At 29.5% G+C, this 19,761-nt stretch overlaps 1 protein-coding gene across 2 annotated transcripts in view; it reads left to right on the top strand.

Moving 5' to 3' along the window:
- The window catches only part of LOC107443058 (uncharacterized), a 48,879-nt gene that overhangs the window by 4,059 nt on the left and 25,059 nt on the right, over positions 1 to 19,761 (top strand). Inside the window, exons 1-5 of one of the 2 annotated variants that reach the window (XM_087169493.1) lie at positions 2,960 to 5,145; positions 9,990 to 10,127; positions 12,772 to 12,813; positions 14,748 to 14,798; positions 15,957 to 16,054. In XM_087169493.1, coding sequence (XP_087025619.1) covers positions 4,960 to 5,145; positions 9,990 to 10,127; positions 12,772 to 12,813; positions 14,748 to 14,798; positions 15,957 to 16,054 — 515 coding nt within the window. In that variant the 5' untranslated portion in view covers positions 2,960 to 4,959. Of the gene's footprint in view, positions 1 to 2,959; positions 5,146 to 9,989; positions 10,128 to 12,771; positions 12,814 to 14,747; positions 14,799 to 15,956; positions 16,055 to 19,761 lie in introns of those variants that run through there. The other variant, XM_043052190.3, reaches the window with a different exon arrangement.

The following is a 19,761-nucleotide window of genomic DNA, read 5'->3' as shown; positions in this document are numbered from 1 at the left end:
TGTTTACAATAAAAACTGTAATAAAAATAAATTTTTTAAAATTGAAAATGTAATAATTTTTTGATCTAATATTATGGGCGATGTTTTCGTATTTTGTTTGGGGGGGGCACAAATTATTTCCTTCTTCACATTTTGTAAGTAATCATCACAATAAAGAAAATAATTAAAAATCATGAAATCCGTAGTAGTAATTGCTGAAAAAAAGATCGACTGAATCACATGAACCAGGCTCCTCAAATGCTTGTTTTGTTTCGAGATTAGGTTGCTGTTATAAATGATATATTAAAAAATATCAGATTTTAAAATCTATGGAAAATTAGTGACAATAGCAGCTGAAAAATCCATAGAATTATTGCCTTAAAAAGTAAATACTCAACTGCTAGGGGTCTGTCCAGACCAAATTTACTACCGTCTAGCGGTACCTTCACAAATTCAACTTAATCAAAAATGGTAGTTTCATAAAATACTTTTTCTTAAAATTTTATTTTTGTATCCCTTAAGAAACGATAAATCCATACTTTTGCGTTGATTTTTTAATATAATTTTTCACAAATTACTGAATTTTCTAATTCAAAATAGGTATCTCTCAGAAAAACCTAGACAGACCCCTGAATGCATGATTCGAATTTTCCATATTGTTTGAAATATATCGGAATATTTAAAAAAAAATGTGAAAATAATTTTCAATAATTGCTGAAAATACAATCAAAACATTATATCGATTTACGATACTATCAGCGTAAATTGAGCTCATAAAAAAGTGATCATCTAAATGCATGATTCAAATATTTAGTGTAAATTTCTGTAGAAAAGAAAACTAAATTTTTTTACTTTTTAAATGCAAAATCTTTCTGCATGAACTCTTACATTCTGCTACAATGTTGCCATGTCAGTGCGATTCTGCCACGGGTGTATCTAATATAATCAGGGTTACCACCCCACAGGAAGTATAGGGAATGCCTGGAAAATAAAGAGAATGTTGAAATCACTTAGAATAACAGGGATAATGCAAGGAATTTTGAGTTTTTCCTTACTAACTAGGAATTTTATTTCTTATTTTTGTCTTTTAAAAGTGGTGACCACTCAAAACACAATCTAGGATTTTTAAGGACGATATTTCAGCTATACTAAACTATTTCATTCACTATAGCATTATATGTTTTAAGTATGTAACTACTTAAGTAATTAATAACTTACATGTATGTGCCAGTGATATTTGGTATTATGTGATCCAATAATTTTTTTTGTAAGTAAGGCTTCAAATTTACAAAAATTTATTTAATTATTAGTCTGTTTTACTTAAATTTTAGTTCTTTGAAAATATCATAAGCAAGTAAAAATTTCTTAAATATTATTATTCATCAAAAATGTTATTTTTTACATGCTATTAAGTACTACGAGCTAACGGAAACTTGTTAAAGATCTCCCTTTTGGTTATTGTTGTTTTTTGATGGCATGCTTTGTTGTTGTATTTTATGCATTGCACTACCTGCATTAGAATGCACTTAGCTGAATAATGTAGCTTTTGGTTGAATCATTATGATTTTTAAATTGCGCCTGGAAAAAATTATGCGAATTAAATTAGATCTTATATAGATTTGCTTAAAACTTAATACTTAAAAATGATATTGCTGTTTGATCTTTTTGAAATTTCATTTAAAAAATTTTAAAATTTACAAAATTAGTAATAAAAACAATCAGAAATTTATTATTTTTGATATGTTTGTATCTTACAGTTATAATTTTTTAATTATACCATTTTTAAAAATGTTAAAACGGAAAATATGCGTATTTCTAAAATATAAATATCTTAAATTTTTTTTATAAAGCATACTAAATTTTTAGCTTTTAGTTCTACCCTCTGCCTTTAGTGCAATTCAAACATCTTATGGCTTATAATTTGTAGTTTAAATTTTAATTAAGAAACAACTAATTTTAATTTTTAAAATTTGTGAGTATTTTATTATGAATACTTTGTATGTACAGTGGAATATTTCAAGTGCTTAATTGTTATAAATGATTGTTCAGGTTTTGATTTAAACCTGATTACATTGATTTAAAGCTGATTACAGTATTATCGTTCACTATAAAATTATATCATGTTTTTGATTTAAACCTGACTCAATAGTCTTCATAAAAAGGGCAACTTGAATTGCTATCTAACTCAAATTCCATTGTTTTCCCCAAAACTAGGCTATTTTTTAATGAAAAAAAATTGATTCTTCAGGTTTTGATTTAAACATGATTACCCTAGTATCAGTAATTCACTGAATGTTTCATGTTTTTGATTTAAACCTGACTCAATAGTCTTCATAAAAAGGGCAACTTGAATTGCTATCAAATTCAAATTCCATAATTTTTCCCAAAAAAGGCTATTTTTTTTTTTTTTTTTTGAAAAAAAAGAATTTCTTTAAATCACATGACTAAATTACGCTAAAAAATAATAAATAAAAATTTAATTTCTTTTCAACACTAGCATGACTAAGTTTCTCAACAGTGTATAAAAAAGAGATAAGATTTTGAATGTATAATTTCACAAGGCTTTAGTATTCTGTCATGTCTTAAGGCTGTTGTTTTCTACTTATTTAAAACTCGACCTACTCATTTTCTTTAAGAAATGTGTTAAAATAAATATTTGATTTTTGTGCATTTTACAAAATTACTGAAAAACAAACTGTTTATCAAAAAGCATATATTACTTAACTTATATTTTTGAGTAAAATATACGGTGTACCTATGCACATTCCACAAAATATATAATTTATAGAATATTTCTATATTAAGGTGGGCCCCCCCCCTTTAAAGAAAGATTGGCTTAATGTAGAACAAAACATTGCCAAAACTATAAGTTAATATTTAAGAATTTAGCTAGAAATGAATTAGATTGATATGTAATTAGGCTTATGGTATTATTTATGTTAATGATAATATTTTTTTTATTAAAATATAAATGAAAAATTGAACTTAAAAATTATACAGAAGAAATATTGAGTTATATTTTTACCAAAAAATAATAATAAACTAAACTTTAAAAGACTATAAATAAACCTTAATCAGCTTAAAAACATGATATGATGCAAGGTTAAAAAGGAATATTGATGCAAAGATGTCTGTCATTATTCAGGGGTTTGTCTAGGTTTTTTTGGAAGGTACCTATTTTGTGAAAATTTAGACATAATTTGTGAAAATTAAAAGTTAAATTAAAAAATCAACACCTAAATATTGTAAAATAAGAAATTATTTTCAAAAATTGTCACTGCAAATAAAAATTATTTATGACAGGTAAATTTCTATAGATGTTTCCTTATATATTAAAAAATAATTTTGCTATTGTAAAATTTCGAGCTTAAAAGTTTTATACAAATTTCTTGCATTTAACATCATTATGAGAAAATTTTCAATTAGGTCATACAGAAAAAAGTTTCATAGGGAAATTTTTTTTCTCCATAAAATAAATGAAGGACTGTTAGAACAAATTTACAGTGAAGTTAAAGATAATGTTCGAATGTTTAGAATGATGCTCGAATTTTGACTTCCTGCATAGTTTATCGACATAGAACCTCATTGTTTCATTTTACGAAACTCTGGGATTTATAGTTTTTTATGGGGATACAAAAACAAAATTTTAAGTGGCGGAGAATCTTAGAACTTGCTTTTTTTAAGGTATTTTGTGAAACTACCGTTATTTCTAACGCTGAATTTGTGATGGTACCGCTAAATGGTAGTAAATTTGCCCTGGGCAGACCCCTGTTATAACTGTGTTGTTGCCAAAGAAAATTTTCTAACTTAATCAAATTTGCTTCCATATTTTATGGTGCCTATATCATGCATCATAAATGTTGTATAAACCAGTATTTGAAAGTAGTGCACATTTAAAAAAAATAATTTTATTAAATTCCTTTAAGAAAATGTGTAGTTGTATGCTCTAATATTCTAATCAACAGCCTTAAGATGTTTAGCTTGTCGCTTATTAAGTTTATTGTTTGAAATATTGCTTTGTCCAGATTTTCTGCTGGCCTGTTTCATTCAAAATATTCTTATGTTTAGCTCCTTATTAAAATTTTAGGATCACAGGAATCAAAATGGATTGGTTTACGTTATTAAATTTATGTTCTATCTTTTAGACAGTGAGTCAGCTTTATATCAATATTTTAGTTTGACACTGTTGAAAGTTGTTTATTTTACTTTTTTTGTGCAATGTTATATTATGTTTCAGTTTACATGAACATTATATTTAGTTACCTTCCCTGTGGCAGAATTTTTTCGGGCTTTCTGTGACAAACCTCTCAAGCACTAATATCTTTTTCTGCAAGATACTTTAAATAATAACTAATATACATGTTATTAATTAAATTTAATTTAGCAAAACCATAGTATATATTTAAAAAAACTTATTTGGATATAATAAAATATTATGTATATTTTTTTTAAATGAATGTGTAATATTTTTTTATTCTATTATCCTGGGCAATACTCTCACATTTTGTAATTTTGTTCACACTTATCATTTTGCATTTCATAGATCATCATCACATAAAAAAAATAATAGTTAAAAATCATAAAATCTGTGTAAGAAAAGAAAACCATTTTTTTAAAATTTTTCCCAAATAAGAATTTAAAAAAACCCACGAGCATTTCTTTCCCTCTGATGCGTGAAAAAGACATCTTTTAATGTAATTGTGGAGGAAAAAAATCTTTCAAACATTTCCCTCTGAAAAGAAATTTTTTGCTTCACTATTCTTTATTTTTCATTCTTCTCAAATAAGAACCGAAAAATTATGAACGTTTCTTTCCTCTCCAATGAGCAAAAAGGCATCTTTTAAATATAATTTTAGAGAAAAAAAATTTTTTTTGCAGAAAAGAAAATCAAAATTTTTTACTTTCTAAAGGAAAATTCTTTCTGCAGGAACTCTGTAACTGTCTGCGACAATGTCGCCGTAATTCTGCCACGGGGGTTACATGATTTTTCTTTTGAAAAATAAAAATTCCTTGCAAAAAAAAAAAAAAAAAATCAAGTTGTTTGTGACTTCCCCATTATACTCATTTGTGAGTTATTTTTTTCCCATATTTACATATCTCCTTCAGGGCTCTTATGCAAAGTATTATCTATATGGAACAGGAAGGCCAGTAGCTGGACAAGTCAAGGTGACTTATTAGGCCTGTGTGCATGCTTTTTGTGTCCTTCATTTACTAACCTCTGCCTATTTTTCTGTTTTTTCTTCCTAGCATGAATGTTTTGTGATCAAGTCTGAGTTCATAGATGAAGAAATATTTTCCTTTCCTTTTAATGCAGCCTTTCAAGATCCCGTTTAACTGTGCTAAGAATCTCGACTCTCCGTTTATCAAAAACAAGAACCCTACCTCCAAAGGGCTTATAAAATTTTAGGCTTGAGTGGAGCAGAGTAATTTGGCTTGAACAAAAATGATGAAAAAGTTAATCTAATTGAATAGCATATTCTTAAAGTATGGTATCTGATGAATACTCTAAAAGAAAAATAACTTGGGCCCTCATCAGATCAATATTCATGAATCTCGGCTTAATAAGTGTTCAAAGGGCCAATATTTTTCCGATATGGGCCTATATATACTATCTACCAATAATTATTTGGACACCTATGCAAATGACTATATCTGTGGTCCAGAGATGCGTCACACCCTGTGCCGACATATATCGTGTAGGGAACAACATTGGCATTAGTCCCATGCAAGATGTCTACAGCACTATTTTGGAAGACAATGTGCTTCCTATATTGTGGCAGTTTTGCAGGTTGGGCCCCAGTTCTGTTACTTCCAGGACGATAATGCCAGCTGTCAAGTGGTGAGGGTCACCAAGTCTTGGTATGGTGCCAATGGGGTTAATCGAATGAACTGGCCTGCCCAGAGCCCGGACCTGAACCCTATCGAGAACCTCTGGGACGAGTTAGATCACCAAATTAGGGGTGTACTAACTGTCCAAAATCAGTGAAGGAATTTACATGTCTTCTTCATGCCGGGTGGAAGAAAATTCTACTAGCCGTCACACAAGGTCTTGTGGAAAGTATGCTCTGGAGGTTTCACACTGTAATTGCCTCTTGTGGAGGCTCTACCAACTATTGATTCTAAACAAAGTTTGTTTTTCTTTTCAATCACGCCTGTCCAAATACTTATTGGTAGATAGTGTATAATTGTCTTACTGCCACTTTAAAACTAATATCAGCCCTATATAGAATTGTCAGATTCACCCGATATCTTATAGTCATTATTCAGCCAGTAAAAGCCCTATATAGGCCGATATTAAAAAAATCTAGACATTCCAATAGTGATTCCGCGGAGCATGTTCATATAGGACTCATATTGAGCCCTACTGGGGCAAAGGTATAATTGTTTGCTAGGGTAATTTTGTAAATTTTGAACTTTTATTTTTGAAGTTGGTGGAATGTTATATGACTAATAGAGTTTTCTCAGGTGGTCAAGCATTTAGTAAATATACCTGGCCAAAAATATCCGGACACCCGGTTGTCTGGATAGTGTCCGATGGAACCGTAATGTTGTGATGATAAAAAAAAAATTACATTATTTTCGTTAAATATAATTGGTATTTTTTTGTTAATAATTGTCTTTATGCTTTATTTAAAAAATCGGAGTTCCATAGTAAGAATCATTTAGAGTTTCGTAAGCAAAAATATTGGGAATTACTGGTATAGTCAATGAGTTATCATTGTTCAGATAGCTAGCATTTAACGCTACACTTGTGTCAATAGTGTTCATGTTGCCATAACAACCTAGAATGTCTTTCCTGGGTTTTGGGATTCCCTTATCAAAATTAAGTGTAGTATATTGAGTCAAATTGTAACATGGAACGAAACATGGCTTTATCATTATAAGCAAGAGGTTATTCAAGACTTTGAAAAATGACCTAAAATAGTCAAAGACTTAGCTTTTCTCTTTTTAGTCAAAAATAATACATTTTTTTTCTTGAAGGCATGCACAAGCTATTTGAAAGATCTAAAGAAAAATATTAATGTAAGAATAATATTTCAAAGATCTAAAGAAAAGTATTAATATAGGAAAAATATTTTAAAGATCTAAAATATAAAATCCAATAGATTTTAAAGGTAACAATAAATCATTTAAAATTTCATCATTGTGTAAAATTGAAATTGATATATAGCAATTATTATGTGGTTCTAATTCCTAATTTTTATCAGGGAGATACTATACTTTAAATTTTAATTTAAATGTTTTTAGTTCTAATTTACTTTACATATACTTAATTGGAACTAATTTGGCTAATAATATGTATTATTGGACAATTGCATGGGAGTATTTTTCCGTTTCTATATTTTTAAATGTTTCAGTATTGTTCATTGGCCATTTTTTTTAAAAGTGTTATATGATTAAAGAACATTATAGAATACAGATTAAACAGGATCTTGAAAGAGCACTTTGTATTTTTTTATTTTTCGTAATAATGTGAGTTCCTTAGCTAGTGATTAAATTTTTTAAACTATATTCATGACAAGTACTATAGATATTATTTATATTTATTGTTGGTTGTAAAGCCATATTCATTGATTTGAATGCATGTCCTTATTTTACTATGTGTTGTGCAACCATTCTAAATCTGAAGGTCTCAGATGAGCTATGATTTTATTATACTATTAACTATTATTTTTTTTAGTTCTAAAGAATATTTCCATTTAATTATCTCTTTTTATTTGAAATAACTTTTTTTTACTTAGTGTATTAAAACTGAACTATCTTTAGAATCATTAATTTATGCTGAAATTTAATTTAGTAATGACATATTTTAGTGTTTTCTTGTCATTATTTTGTTTTGAATATTGTTTTAATAAAATGATGATTTCTTTCGTTTACTCTGAACAATGACGCTTGTAAATATTTTTGCGCTATCAGATGCTCTAAATAAACTTTAAATCAACACTACCATTTTATTTAATTTTAATCTAAATTATGTCATTCTCATATTTTAAGCCATTTTTTAGTTTAATAGACATTTTAGTAATATAGAAAATTTTTTTTCTAACTTTTTATTATTTTTTTTAAAAGTTGCATTTCTAGGTCATACGTTATACACATTTTTCATTTATTTTCTAACAAGTGCTTTTGGCTGATTTTTTATCCAATTACTAACATTTGATGTGGAAATTTTATGAAAAATGTATTGATCAAGTAATTGTGAATTATTATGTTCTACAACATATAATTTATTTTCAGTGTAAACATTTTTGAGTTTGTTTATGAAATAAGTTCAATTATTAGCTATTTATTCAAAAATAAAACAATGTTATAAAAGTGAACTTGAAATTGCTACATGAACACAGATAATGCTTTATTGCCCTGGTCAGTGAAGCTTTGAACTCTAATATACTTAGAAAAAAATTAAGATTTATCAATATCTCATTAAATATTTTGATGCAGGAAATGATTAAATGGTTAGGGATATTAAATAACTGAATAAAATTAATGATAGTTGAAATTTTTCTTCAAGTTGGTTGCCACATTTGCTGACAAATGGTGAAAAGTAATGCAAATTTTCAATTTACGAATTTTTTACAAAGCAAAATGCATTGCAAATTGCATTTGCAAAGCAAATTGAAAAATTTTCAAATAAAGTTTACAATTGTTACAAATTAATTCTTTTTTTTGTTTTTGTTTTAAAGAATGTTCATGAGATATTGAAACTGAAGTGGACACATATGCTTATCAAAAGTCAACAAGTTTTAAGCACTATAAGTGCTCATTATCAATATTCACTTACATAACAAATTAGAAAAAAGAATTGCAATATGGCCAAAAAATTGGAAGGAAAATAATGAAAAAAACTGAACTAGAAAAATTCACTGTAGCCAAGGAAAGGCTGTCAAATCAATCCAGATACATTTCCAAACGTAATGGAAAGTATGTGAAAAATTGACATTCGCTAAGAAATTGGCTTTTGTATCAATGAAACAAGATTCCAAAACTTAAGGGTAAATGCTTATTGAATTTTAAATTTTGATATAGAATTTTAGCGTTATGGAAATTAAATTTATGCTCTAGTGTCTCAAGCGAGGAGAAAAAGTCAAGTATCGAAAATAAATGTTATCCGCTGAAAAGTTAATGATGAGGACTATCTTTTCTAAGTATTTATGGCCTTATTTTATTGAAAATAGAGCTTTGATTATTAGTTAATAAAATACACTCTTACAGTAAAAGTTAATCAAGAAAAACAAAGTTTATTATGATAGCATTTTAGAATAAATGTAGAATGATTTTATTAGCTTATGCTTTGAATTTGAGATACCTGTTAATTTTTGAAGAAGTTAACATCAGCTGGACTATTGCGCTCATTTTCAAAAAGCTTTTCATGAAATTAATTTAAAATGCATGAAGGTGAGTATTGAAAAATATTGGAACTATTGATGAAGAATTTGCAAGTCCGTAAAATTGATAATAATTTAAGGATTTCAAAGATTGAAGTATTTTGAGTTCTGGACGCAATTTTACTAATAAAAGAAAGGAAAAGTTTTTGTAACTATTCCGGATTTGTATTTGATGTGAATGCAATTTATATATTATTAACTACGAAATGATTTTAATTTTAAAATTCTTCCTCATTTTACAAAAAGAAAAGCATAGCAAGAAAAACATATATATATATATAAAGTATTATTTTAGCCTAAGTTATTCGCCTGATTTTATTTAATTTAGGTATTGAATTTCTGAGGACTTTGTTGAATCAATTTACACATTCATATGAAACACTGTTTTGAATGACAATTAGTGAGTTAATCATTGTGGTAATACAGTATTGGTTATATTAATCTTGTCAAAGTATTAAAAAAAGCTATATATACAAATGCATGCTATAATGAGGTACAATATAATGATGTTCCATTGTAATTCCATTATAGTAGTTCATGTTCTAAATTATTGATTAATCGATTTGAAGTTTTATGCCACAATTTTGTCCATTTAATTTCTCAATTCATTTTCTGTTTTCATAGGCCTATCCTCCATTCTATGGTTCTGGTAGTTACTCTATTACGCTTACTTCTCCTCCTCCACCACCTCCTCCTAGCTCACCCCCCACCAACAATCAAATGACAAATGTGAGATACATTGATGAAGAACTTTCATCATCTGTTAGTATAAATTTGTGCTTTTTTTTAAACTGTATTTCTTATAAAGATGTGCAATTGAAGGAATTATTCTGAAAGATTTTATATATATATATATATATATCAGGGGTCTGTCTAGGTTTTTCTGAGAGGTACCTATTTTGTGAAAATTTAGGCATAATTTGTGAAAAATTAAAAATTACATTAAAAAATCAACACAAAAACATGGATTTATCGTTTCTTAAGGGATACAAAAATAAAATTTTAAGAGAAAGTATTTTGTGAAACTACCGTTTTTCCTAATGTTGAATTTGTGAAGGTACCGCTAAACGGTAGTAAATTCAGCCTGGGCAGACCCCTGTATATATATATATATATATATATATATATATATATATATATATATATATATATATACACACACACACACACACACATATATATAATGATACGTCACGATAAAAGAATTATATTACATAGTTTCAAAACAAATTTTTGATTCTAAGGAATAGGTTCCCAGCATGGATGCTATTGCCTCTTTGAGGGCATTGAAGACTTTCTAAGACGGTGATAGGATTTTCTAGAATACACATAGAAAAAAAATTAAGTACATTTAAAAATTAATATTTATTTTGCCCTGAAGTACCTATACATATATTACTCGACTTACATGTTATTAAAGCACTTATTAATTCAGCAATTTATTGAGAAAAATATTACCAACCAATTTTTTTGTGAAAATTTTTCCAATTTTTTTGCTTGCTGTTCCACATGAAAATTTTTGACGCTCGTAAGTCTGAGATAGCTTTTCCTTCTTTCTTTTCGCAATTCAAACAATTCTTTCCGAATTTTTTTACAAATTGTTTTGATTTTTATTTATCATGAACAATGACAATAGCTTCGGATTTTTAATATAATTTGCTTTAAAGTTATTTTACACTCTACTTAGCTTGCGGCGAGAGTTTTTTTTTTTTAAAATTCATTTATTTTTTTAAACAAAAGAGCTAGTTTTATAAAAAAAAATACTACAAAAATTTTTTAACATTAAACCATTGGCTAGTAGGAACTTTCAATTATTGTTTTGAAGTGTATACCATACAATGAATGTAAAAAAGAAATTTTTTTGTTGATAAATTGTTTAATAAACATTTGGTAAAAATATTTGTTGAGGGGGGGGGGTGCAAAAACTTTGCCTTGTATAGTTGGCAGTGAGTCAGAAAAGCTCTGGAATCTATGATCTTCTTTACTTTAATTGATAGTATTTTCTTCTAACTGATGGTATTTTTTTCCTGATTTTTGTGTTCAACCTAAGTATGAGCTTAAAATCTTTTCTATAGTCTAGGATCCTAATATTTTTAAAAATGTATGTTTTATTTCATTATATTTTAAGCTTTTGTTGGACTGAGTTTCAAAATCAAACTTTTTAAAAAATTAAAAAAGAATAGAAAATGAATAAAAATTATTTTGATAACAGTTAGTGAACTGTTTTAAAAGTTAAGGATTTTGTTTTTGAATTACTTAAAAACTGCTTGTCTTATTCTGTACTTTGTAATAAATATTTTAAATAAGGATGTAAATTAATATTTGCATTTTAAAACTAATATTTCTAATTATATGGATGATTGACTGTTTGCAAACAATAACAAGCTAAAACGAGAAAAAATTTAGCAGACAATTTTTTAATCGGTATGTCTTTTTTTTTTCTTCTTTTTTTCCCCAAAGATTTCTTGTGGTTGTAAATTTTGTTACCTTACGACTATATTCAAAAACTATTCTAACACTTTGCAAACTAATTCCTCTTTTACCTCTAAGAGGTACACAATCAAAAGTTTTAGATAATGTTAAACTATAATATTGGGCGAATTCTTCATAACCTTCATATGGTTTTGAACCTTATTATTGTGCAAATTAAAACCTGCTAGATTTGCTTAAATGTTTTATCTTAAATGAAATTGCAATTTGATTTAACAACTTATTAAGGTTGTAGAAATTTTTTTCTCCATATTATCTCTCCATGGATGGTTGACTGAATATAAACAATAACAAACTTCCTAAAACCAAAAAAAATTTAGAAAACTTCCGGTGCATCCCTCCTCTTATATTAAGCTAGTGAGGCAATGTGTAAACAGGCTTTATATTCTAGGAAGTTTTGTTAATGTGCTGTATGTTTAAATTCAAGCTTAATTTTTTTCCATTTATGAGAGTTCCTTGTAATTTACAAATTCTAACTGATTGTAAGCCTGAGACAAATTTAAGAAAATTAATAACAAAGCATTAATGAAGTGTAAGGTTTGCCATGTTTCGAGTGTTATCCCTTATTTGGCTTTAGTTGTGTAAAATTTGACTGTTTGTAATTTTTTGGGTTGCCACATAGCATGCTTGCGGAGATTTCCGAGTACATTTGTTTTTTGTTTTGTTGAAATCTAAATTGAAAGAACTAGTTATATTGCAAACACTATAAGTATAATAATATTGGATGGTGCGCTTTTTCAAGCTTAGGTGTAAAAATCAATTTGAGGGAGTAACCCGAAAGTCTTACGATTAATTTGAACCCCTAGCGCCATCTGTGCTTAGCTTTACACGGTCAACCATCCATAGTGTGCATGAGTTAAGCTTGCTTTGCTTTCTGCTTTATAAAGCTTTGCTTTTTTCCTCACTCTTTCTATAGGGCGTTGGAAGCAATTATTACACTCCTCGTCAATATTCTCAGGTGCAGTATACTTTCTATTTATACTTCTGTAATTGTAGTTTGTTTTTTATTTAACAGGTTCTAACAGTAAATTATAATTAGCTTGAAAGTATAAATTTAAAATGAAGAGCCTAGTTCTCATGCTTTGATGTTTGGAGTTATTAAAATATAGTTGCAATAATTAGTGTAATTACTTGTAGCTTTATTTATCAGGGTGCATAGCGTTTTTGCAAAGTGCTTAAAGGTGCTTATTTTTGATTTACGCTTTTTTTAAAAACCCCCAAAGGTACTTTTTTTTATTCGGGGTTTGTAAAGTGTGCTTGATTTTCTATTTTTTTAAAAAAGATTGTGTTTTTCTTTGCCATGTCGATTGTCGTTCTAAATTACAAAAAATGCATGATTTTCACAATTTTATCTGTTATATTTATCAGAAACTAGTTATTTTATCATGATTATGTAAAGTTTTGGAAAATGTTTTTGAATTTTATTGGTTTTATGTTTATAAATTAAGAACTTTTAAAGATAGAATAAAAAATTTTTATTACCGCACAGATCATAATTATATATATATATATTTTTTTTGGAAAAAAATTAAAAGCGTTTTTTGAGTGCTTTAAAGGTGCTTATTTTTTGTTGAAAAATCTGGCTATGCACACTGTTTATTATATTATATAGCTTTCTAAAAAAGGAGTTTTTTTTTAATTTTCTAAATTTGTCTTTTGCAAAAGCTAGGTTTTCTTTAAAAATAATAAATTATTGTTTTCTTAAGACACATATAAATTTCACATGCATCGACTACAAAGTTTTCTTAAATTACTTCCATAGAAACTGACAAATGCTTAAAATTTTGGACAAAGTAATATTTCATTTCTGAGTTTTTAACAAGCATGCAAATTTCTTTTGCTTAATAGCTTGGTTAAATGTTGAATATACTGCATCAAATATTTTTAGTATTCTTACTCTACAAATTTAATTATTAATACTTTGGATTCATCCTTAAAGGTAAAAACAAATTAACAAGTCATGCAATTAAATAAAAAGTAATTTATTATTAAAGTAAACTTTCCAGAAAGGGGTATTTTTAAGTAAAACATTTCTTAATCCAGAACTAATGTTTCTGAAATTTATTAAGATCTAGTTTCATTAAATTTTTTGTTTCATTGAATTATTACCATTGTATTCTAAAAAACGTGGCAGTATAATAATATTCTATATATATAATTTCTGAACATTTTCTTGAATTTGAAGAAATATCAAAAAAATAATTTTAAAAATCTATTCTTATAATTTGTAAGAAATAGATTAAGAAATCCAAAGAATTTAATTGCGGAAGTGGTATGGAAAATTTAGTATGGTTCCTTTCTTTTTCTTTTTTAAGTTCGATAATCTTCCCTCTTCTAAATAAACTGTTATTAAATACCATTAATATTTCTGCTAACTAAAAGTGTCAACAGCTTCATTCTATCTTATTGTTATCTGCTGTTTGTTAATTCTGCATTTCCTGTGCTGCTTGTTCAACTTACTCTGCAAATTAATAGTCTTTAAATTTCATTCATTGTGCAAAAACTGATGTTTGAAATTTTAGCAATACATTATCAGGGTTAACTGGTCACAAGTTTTCTAAATGAATTGAAGACCCTCCTTAAATAAAAGCTAGTAAAATAAAATTATGTAAAAATAATCCTAAAGTTAGTGCAAAGATAGTTTTTTATAAAAATCAAGCAACTTGGATATTTGTGCTTAAAATTTGAATGATAATTTTTTTCTATTAGTTTGAAAATTTTTTAAATAGAAAGATTACAAAAAAAATATTAAAGATTTTCTAGATTCTATGTATTTCTTGTATGTTAATTGATTTTTTAGATTGACTTTTAACATGTATTATAGATATTTAGGTCATCTTTTTAGTTTGTTTTAGTATGATGAGATTTATAATTTAATCAAAAAAATTTCAGGGAGGGTATTCTCCAAATTATGGAAGTCCTAAAACACCGTATAGATTTAAGGTGAGTGATTGTTTTTCTATTAATTCCACTTTGTCAATTTCGAGGGGGGGGGGGAAAGCAAATATTATTTCTTACTAAGGAGCTAGGTCAAAATTGTTGGTTGTTAACTTCCACTGGTGAATGTTAACAATCACATAGTCACTTTGGTAAATGTCAGAAATATATACTAGGTCTAGTTAGTTAAGTGTCACTCCCCAGTATACAGTTTGCCCAATATGCCCTTCATCAATGTTTTTTAAGGTTATGCCACTGCCAGGTATTCATGCATTTAATTGGATTGCATTTAACCGGTTCTTTAAACACTGATGATTCTCTTAATCTATCCTCAGCAGATATTAAAATATGAAATAAATAATATAATATCAATGAATAAATTAATATTGAATCGGATATAATAAATATTTCAGACATTCAACAAAGGAACTTTGTGATTGTTGACATTCACTAGTGAAAGTCTACATTCTTTTGATTTTGGTCATTCACAGTAATATATATATATATATATATATAGTGATGTTAATTGTGATCATTGGTCATAGGATGGATAAACTGAAATTGAGTTCAGGGGAGCATGGTTTCACACTATAAAATATATCTTCAGCTGATTGAATCCATGTATAACATTACCCTACATATATTATATAGCATAGTCAGCGCAACTGTAATGTTTTGAATCAGAGAAGTAAATGCTGAAAAAGTTATCGTTCAGTGTTAGAAACTTTTTTTGAAATATTAGAAAGTAAATGATAGAAGGCCTAAAACCCGTGACATCTTTGAACTTCAAGGGATCATCACAGTTATCCAGACAGCCCAATGTGGGCCAATGCCTTTCTCTGAATATTTCTCCACAATAGCTTCTGATTTATCTTTGATCTTCAATTGTTTTCAATAATTGCAAGAAAATCAGATGTCCCTGAATCAGCCTATCTCAATTGCAGCCTTTCCTGCTTTCTTGTTCCATCGAGTCTAACTAGCAATATATTTTTTATTGTATTGTCATCACTCATTTGAATCACATGGGACATACAATTCATTCTATTTATTTTCATGTATATAATAATATCATCTTGTACAGTTCAAAGTTAATTCTCCTTCTCCAGTTGTTGTATATCCACTATCATGTCTGGTATTGGTTGATTGCTTATTTTAATATTTTAGCAAGAAAACTCTGTTGAGGTAGATGAGCAGATCTTGATGAAACTGTGTGTGCAATTTCCAACAGTTGATGAAGGACATATATGGAAGCTTCTGAAACAGTGAGTTCTCATTTACTCTACAAAAAAATTTCCTTTGAATTTAATGTCTTGCATATCTAAAATAATGGCTCATTATAATATTTTTTTATTTTACAACTGTCGTTGAACAACCGACCCAATTTTGGGTTTACGACTACTGTGTTCAACTGCGTAGCCTTGCAATTTTGAACCCAATCCAGAAGACAAGGGAACTCCTGGATCAAGTACTGGGTGAAATTTGCCTTTGTGGAGTACTTTTTTAAATAAACTCACCCACATTTCTGTTACCTGGTGAGGAAAATCACGAAACCCTCTAACCCATGATCCGTCTACCACTGAGGATATTTTAAGTCAGCACTGTGGTCGGTGTGAGCCGGGAGCGGAATTCAGATCCCATCCATTACTGGGATTGAACCTGGTTCACCAAGTTAGGAAGCGAGCGCTCTATCCCCTGAGTCCCTACTGCTCTTCATTATAGTATTTTTCATTGTACTTGAACAGTCTACCTATTTTTTGGTTTATGACACTAATGTTCAACTCCGTGGCTCTCTTTTTACTTTCAAATTTTCAGATTACTTTGATAGCATTAATTGGAATTCTTGTGCAGTATATCTTACCCCAATCCTGCGTGACCTGAATTGAGATGATATTAAAATACTGATATAATAGCCTTATTTTGCCAGAATAACTGGTACATATTAAAAAAAAAAGTTTAAATTTTTTAAAATAATTTATTACAGAAGTATGGGTCAAAAACTAGAAATAAGTGTCAAAACATATGCAGTTATTATTGTGCTTCATGAAGAAGGCATTCTAGTAGACAAATTGCCTCTAAAACTAGTTTTTCCCAGACCTAGTTTTTCTCAGAACTTTGCAGAGGAAGAAAGAAACTGGCCAAAATAAGAGCTGACAACGATCAAGGAGACCTAGAATAACGTCCAAATATGATGATAAGTTTATCTGCATTCAAAGTAAGTTTTCAGGCAGATGTTCAGTAAGATGGCAGATAACTGTGTCAGTAACTACTGTACAATGTCGACTTTGTGACTATAGTTTAAAAGGTTGTGTAGCTGCTAGATAACCTCTTTTGAAAAAACGAGACATAGTTAAACGACTGCAATATGCTAAAAATCATGTTAACTGGTCTTAAGAATAGTTGTCTAATTTTTTATTTACTGAGGAATCAAAATTTGAGTTGCTTGGAAGCAAACGAAGGCAGTATGTTCATTGTACAGTTGGTGAACGTATGAAAAGTCAATGTTTGCTATCAACTGTGAAGCATGGTGGAGGTTCAGTCGTGGTTTGGGGATGTTTTGCCGGTGACAAAGTTGGGGATTTTGTAAGAATTGAAGGAATTATGGATAAAAAATATCACAGAATATTGCAGCGTTACGCTTTTCCATGTGGACAGATAATCATTGGTCACGGATTTATTTTTCAGCAAGATAACGATCCAAAACATTGAAATTGTGTAGAAACTACATTTTATCAAAAGAAAAGAAAAAAGTTCTCAAATGCATGGATTGGCCCCCTCAATCCCCTGATATTAATCCTGTTGAGCTATTGTGAGATGAAATCGATAGAAATGTTAGGAAAATGTGAAGTACTAATCAAAACACACTTTGGGAATCTTTACTTAGTTTGCTGGAACCAGATCTCAACTGGATCATTGCAAAAACTGATAAAAAGAATACCAAAAACTATGCACTGCTTTGATTAAGGCTAAAAGAGTATATTTTGAAGAATCCAAGATTGAATGAAATTCGTAAGTTATACATAAAATTATAGTTTTTACTGCATAAGTGTACCTGTATTTGTCAAAATAAGGTTAATTTGTTTTGATTTTCAGTTTAAAAATCTTGTTGTTTGTTCATTTTTACAAATTCAAGAGTGAGTCTAAACTTTTGGTTGGTATTGTATATAATTATAAATATTTTTAACTTATATATGTATATATTTATATAAGCTGTGATACAACTGTATAATGTTGAATAAAATTAAAATTGATTAGATAAACCCAAAACTAAAGTTGAATGGAAAAAAAAATTTCTCATTATACACTGGTGGACAAAATGAAGAGATGGAAAGCATTTTCGCACATTTTTCTAAAAATACCGCACAAAACCTGGACAGTTGATTGCCATATATGGTCACTGTAGCGCTATTGGCCCTGGCATAAGTTTACGTAGTATTGTGGGCGTTGCTAAGCCAGCAGGAGGTATAAAAGTCCGCATCGAGCTGTTCTTCTCATTCCACTCTTCAACACAGTTGCAGATTTTAGTGCATTTTTGGAATAATCTTATTGTTTCTTGCTGCTTTTTAGGTAAAATGGGTGAACATCGTCGTTCAGACGAAGGTATGAGGTGGAGAATTGTGGATAGACTTGAGATAGGCCAGTCCCAAGCTCAGATTGCTAGGGAATTGGATATAACACCAAGTGTTATTTCCAATTTGTGGAGTTAATTTAAAACTAGTGGGACAGTATGCAGACAACCAGGACAAGGTCGCCCGAGGGCTACAACGGCCAATGAAGATCAGTATTTGTTCCTTTCAGCTAAGCGCCAAAGGACGGCTACAGCCATTCAATTGTCTAGGGGCCTCAGGGCTGCTACAGGAACATCAATTTCGAGTAAGACAATTTTCAGGAGACTCCGTGAATGAGGGCTGTATGCCAGGATGTCCGTTATTTGCATCTCACTCACTCACTCCCACAAAAGAGGGTGTGCAGAATGGTGCAGACAACATCAGAATTGGACACAGCAATGGGCTAATGTTCTCTTCACCGATGAGTCCAGATTCAGTCTACAACCTGATTCTGGACGGTTATTGATATGGAGGGAACCTGGAACTCGATACCATCCCAGCAACATTATCGAAAGGGAACATTATGCTGTTGGAGGACTCATGGTTTGGGCAGGGATCATGCAAGATACCCGCCCACCGTTCCATGTGTTTGACAATGGTTCCGTGAATGCCCAGAGGTACAGGCAGGAGGTCCTAGAGCCCTATGTGCGTCTTTTCAGAGGTGCTGTTGGCCCTGAGTTCATTTTTAAGGACAACAATGTGCGACCACATAGGGCTCTCATGGTTGATGAGTATCTGGAAAGCGAGGATATTCAAAGAATGGATTGGCCAGCCTTATCCCCTGACCATGGGTGCAAGTCTTCCGTCCCCAGGACGGATTTCCGTCTTTCGAAAATGTCCGCGGACGGAAGAAAGACGGAATCAAGACTGACTCGAAGACGGAAATCGGAATTTATTTTTTCTGTCCTTAAAAATACTTTTTAGGTCTACGTTATTGGTCTACTTTCTTATGTCCTGTTGTTATTTTATTAAAAGACATGAATAAATATTTTTTGTACAGTATTTAAACCAAGGACGAAAGACTTCCGCGAAAAAGCGGAAATCCACTTTTTTTTTCTTCCCAATTTTGAAAATTTCCGACCATGTTCCAAAAACTAAAATTTTTGGGAAGTCCTATTGGCGAAACCCAAGCCGCCCGAACGATAGTCGGGTTGCCGCGACTTCCGCTATAGAGTGGAAAGGAATCTAAGCGTTTTGTTTCGGCCGCCGATATTTGATTTTTTTTTTTGGCTGATTTTCGGAATTTTAAATATTAGGAACTGCAACGGTCTGCTAAAATCGCGATTTTTAATCAGATGATTTTAATATCAATCATCGATTTTCGTATTTAACTGATTTAAAACTTACGTGTTGCAATTTTTTTA

Source organism: Parasteatoda tepidariorum, chromosome 8, assembly GCF_982258835.1.
Source record: "Parasteatoda tepidariorum strain Cologne lab strain chromosome 8, Ptep-v5.0, whole genome shotgun sequence".
NCBI classification, from domain to species: domain Eukaryota; kingdom Metazoa; phylum Arthropoda; class Arachnida; order Araneae; family Theridiidae; genus Parasteatoda; species Parasteatoda tepidariorum.
The sequence above is the reverse complement of the archived record's forward strand: the minus strand, read 5'-3'. Positions and strand labels throughout refer to the sequence as shown.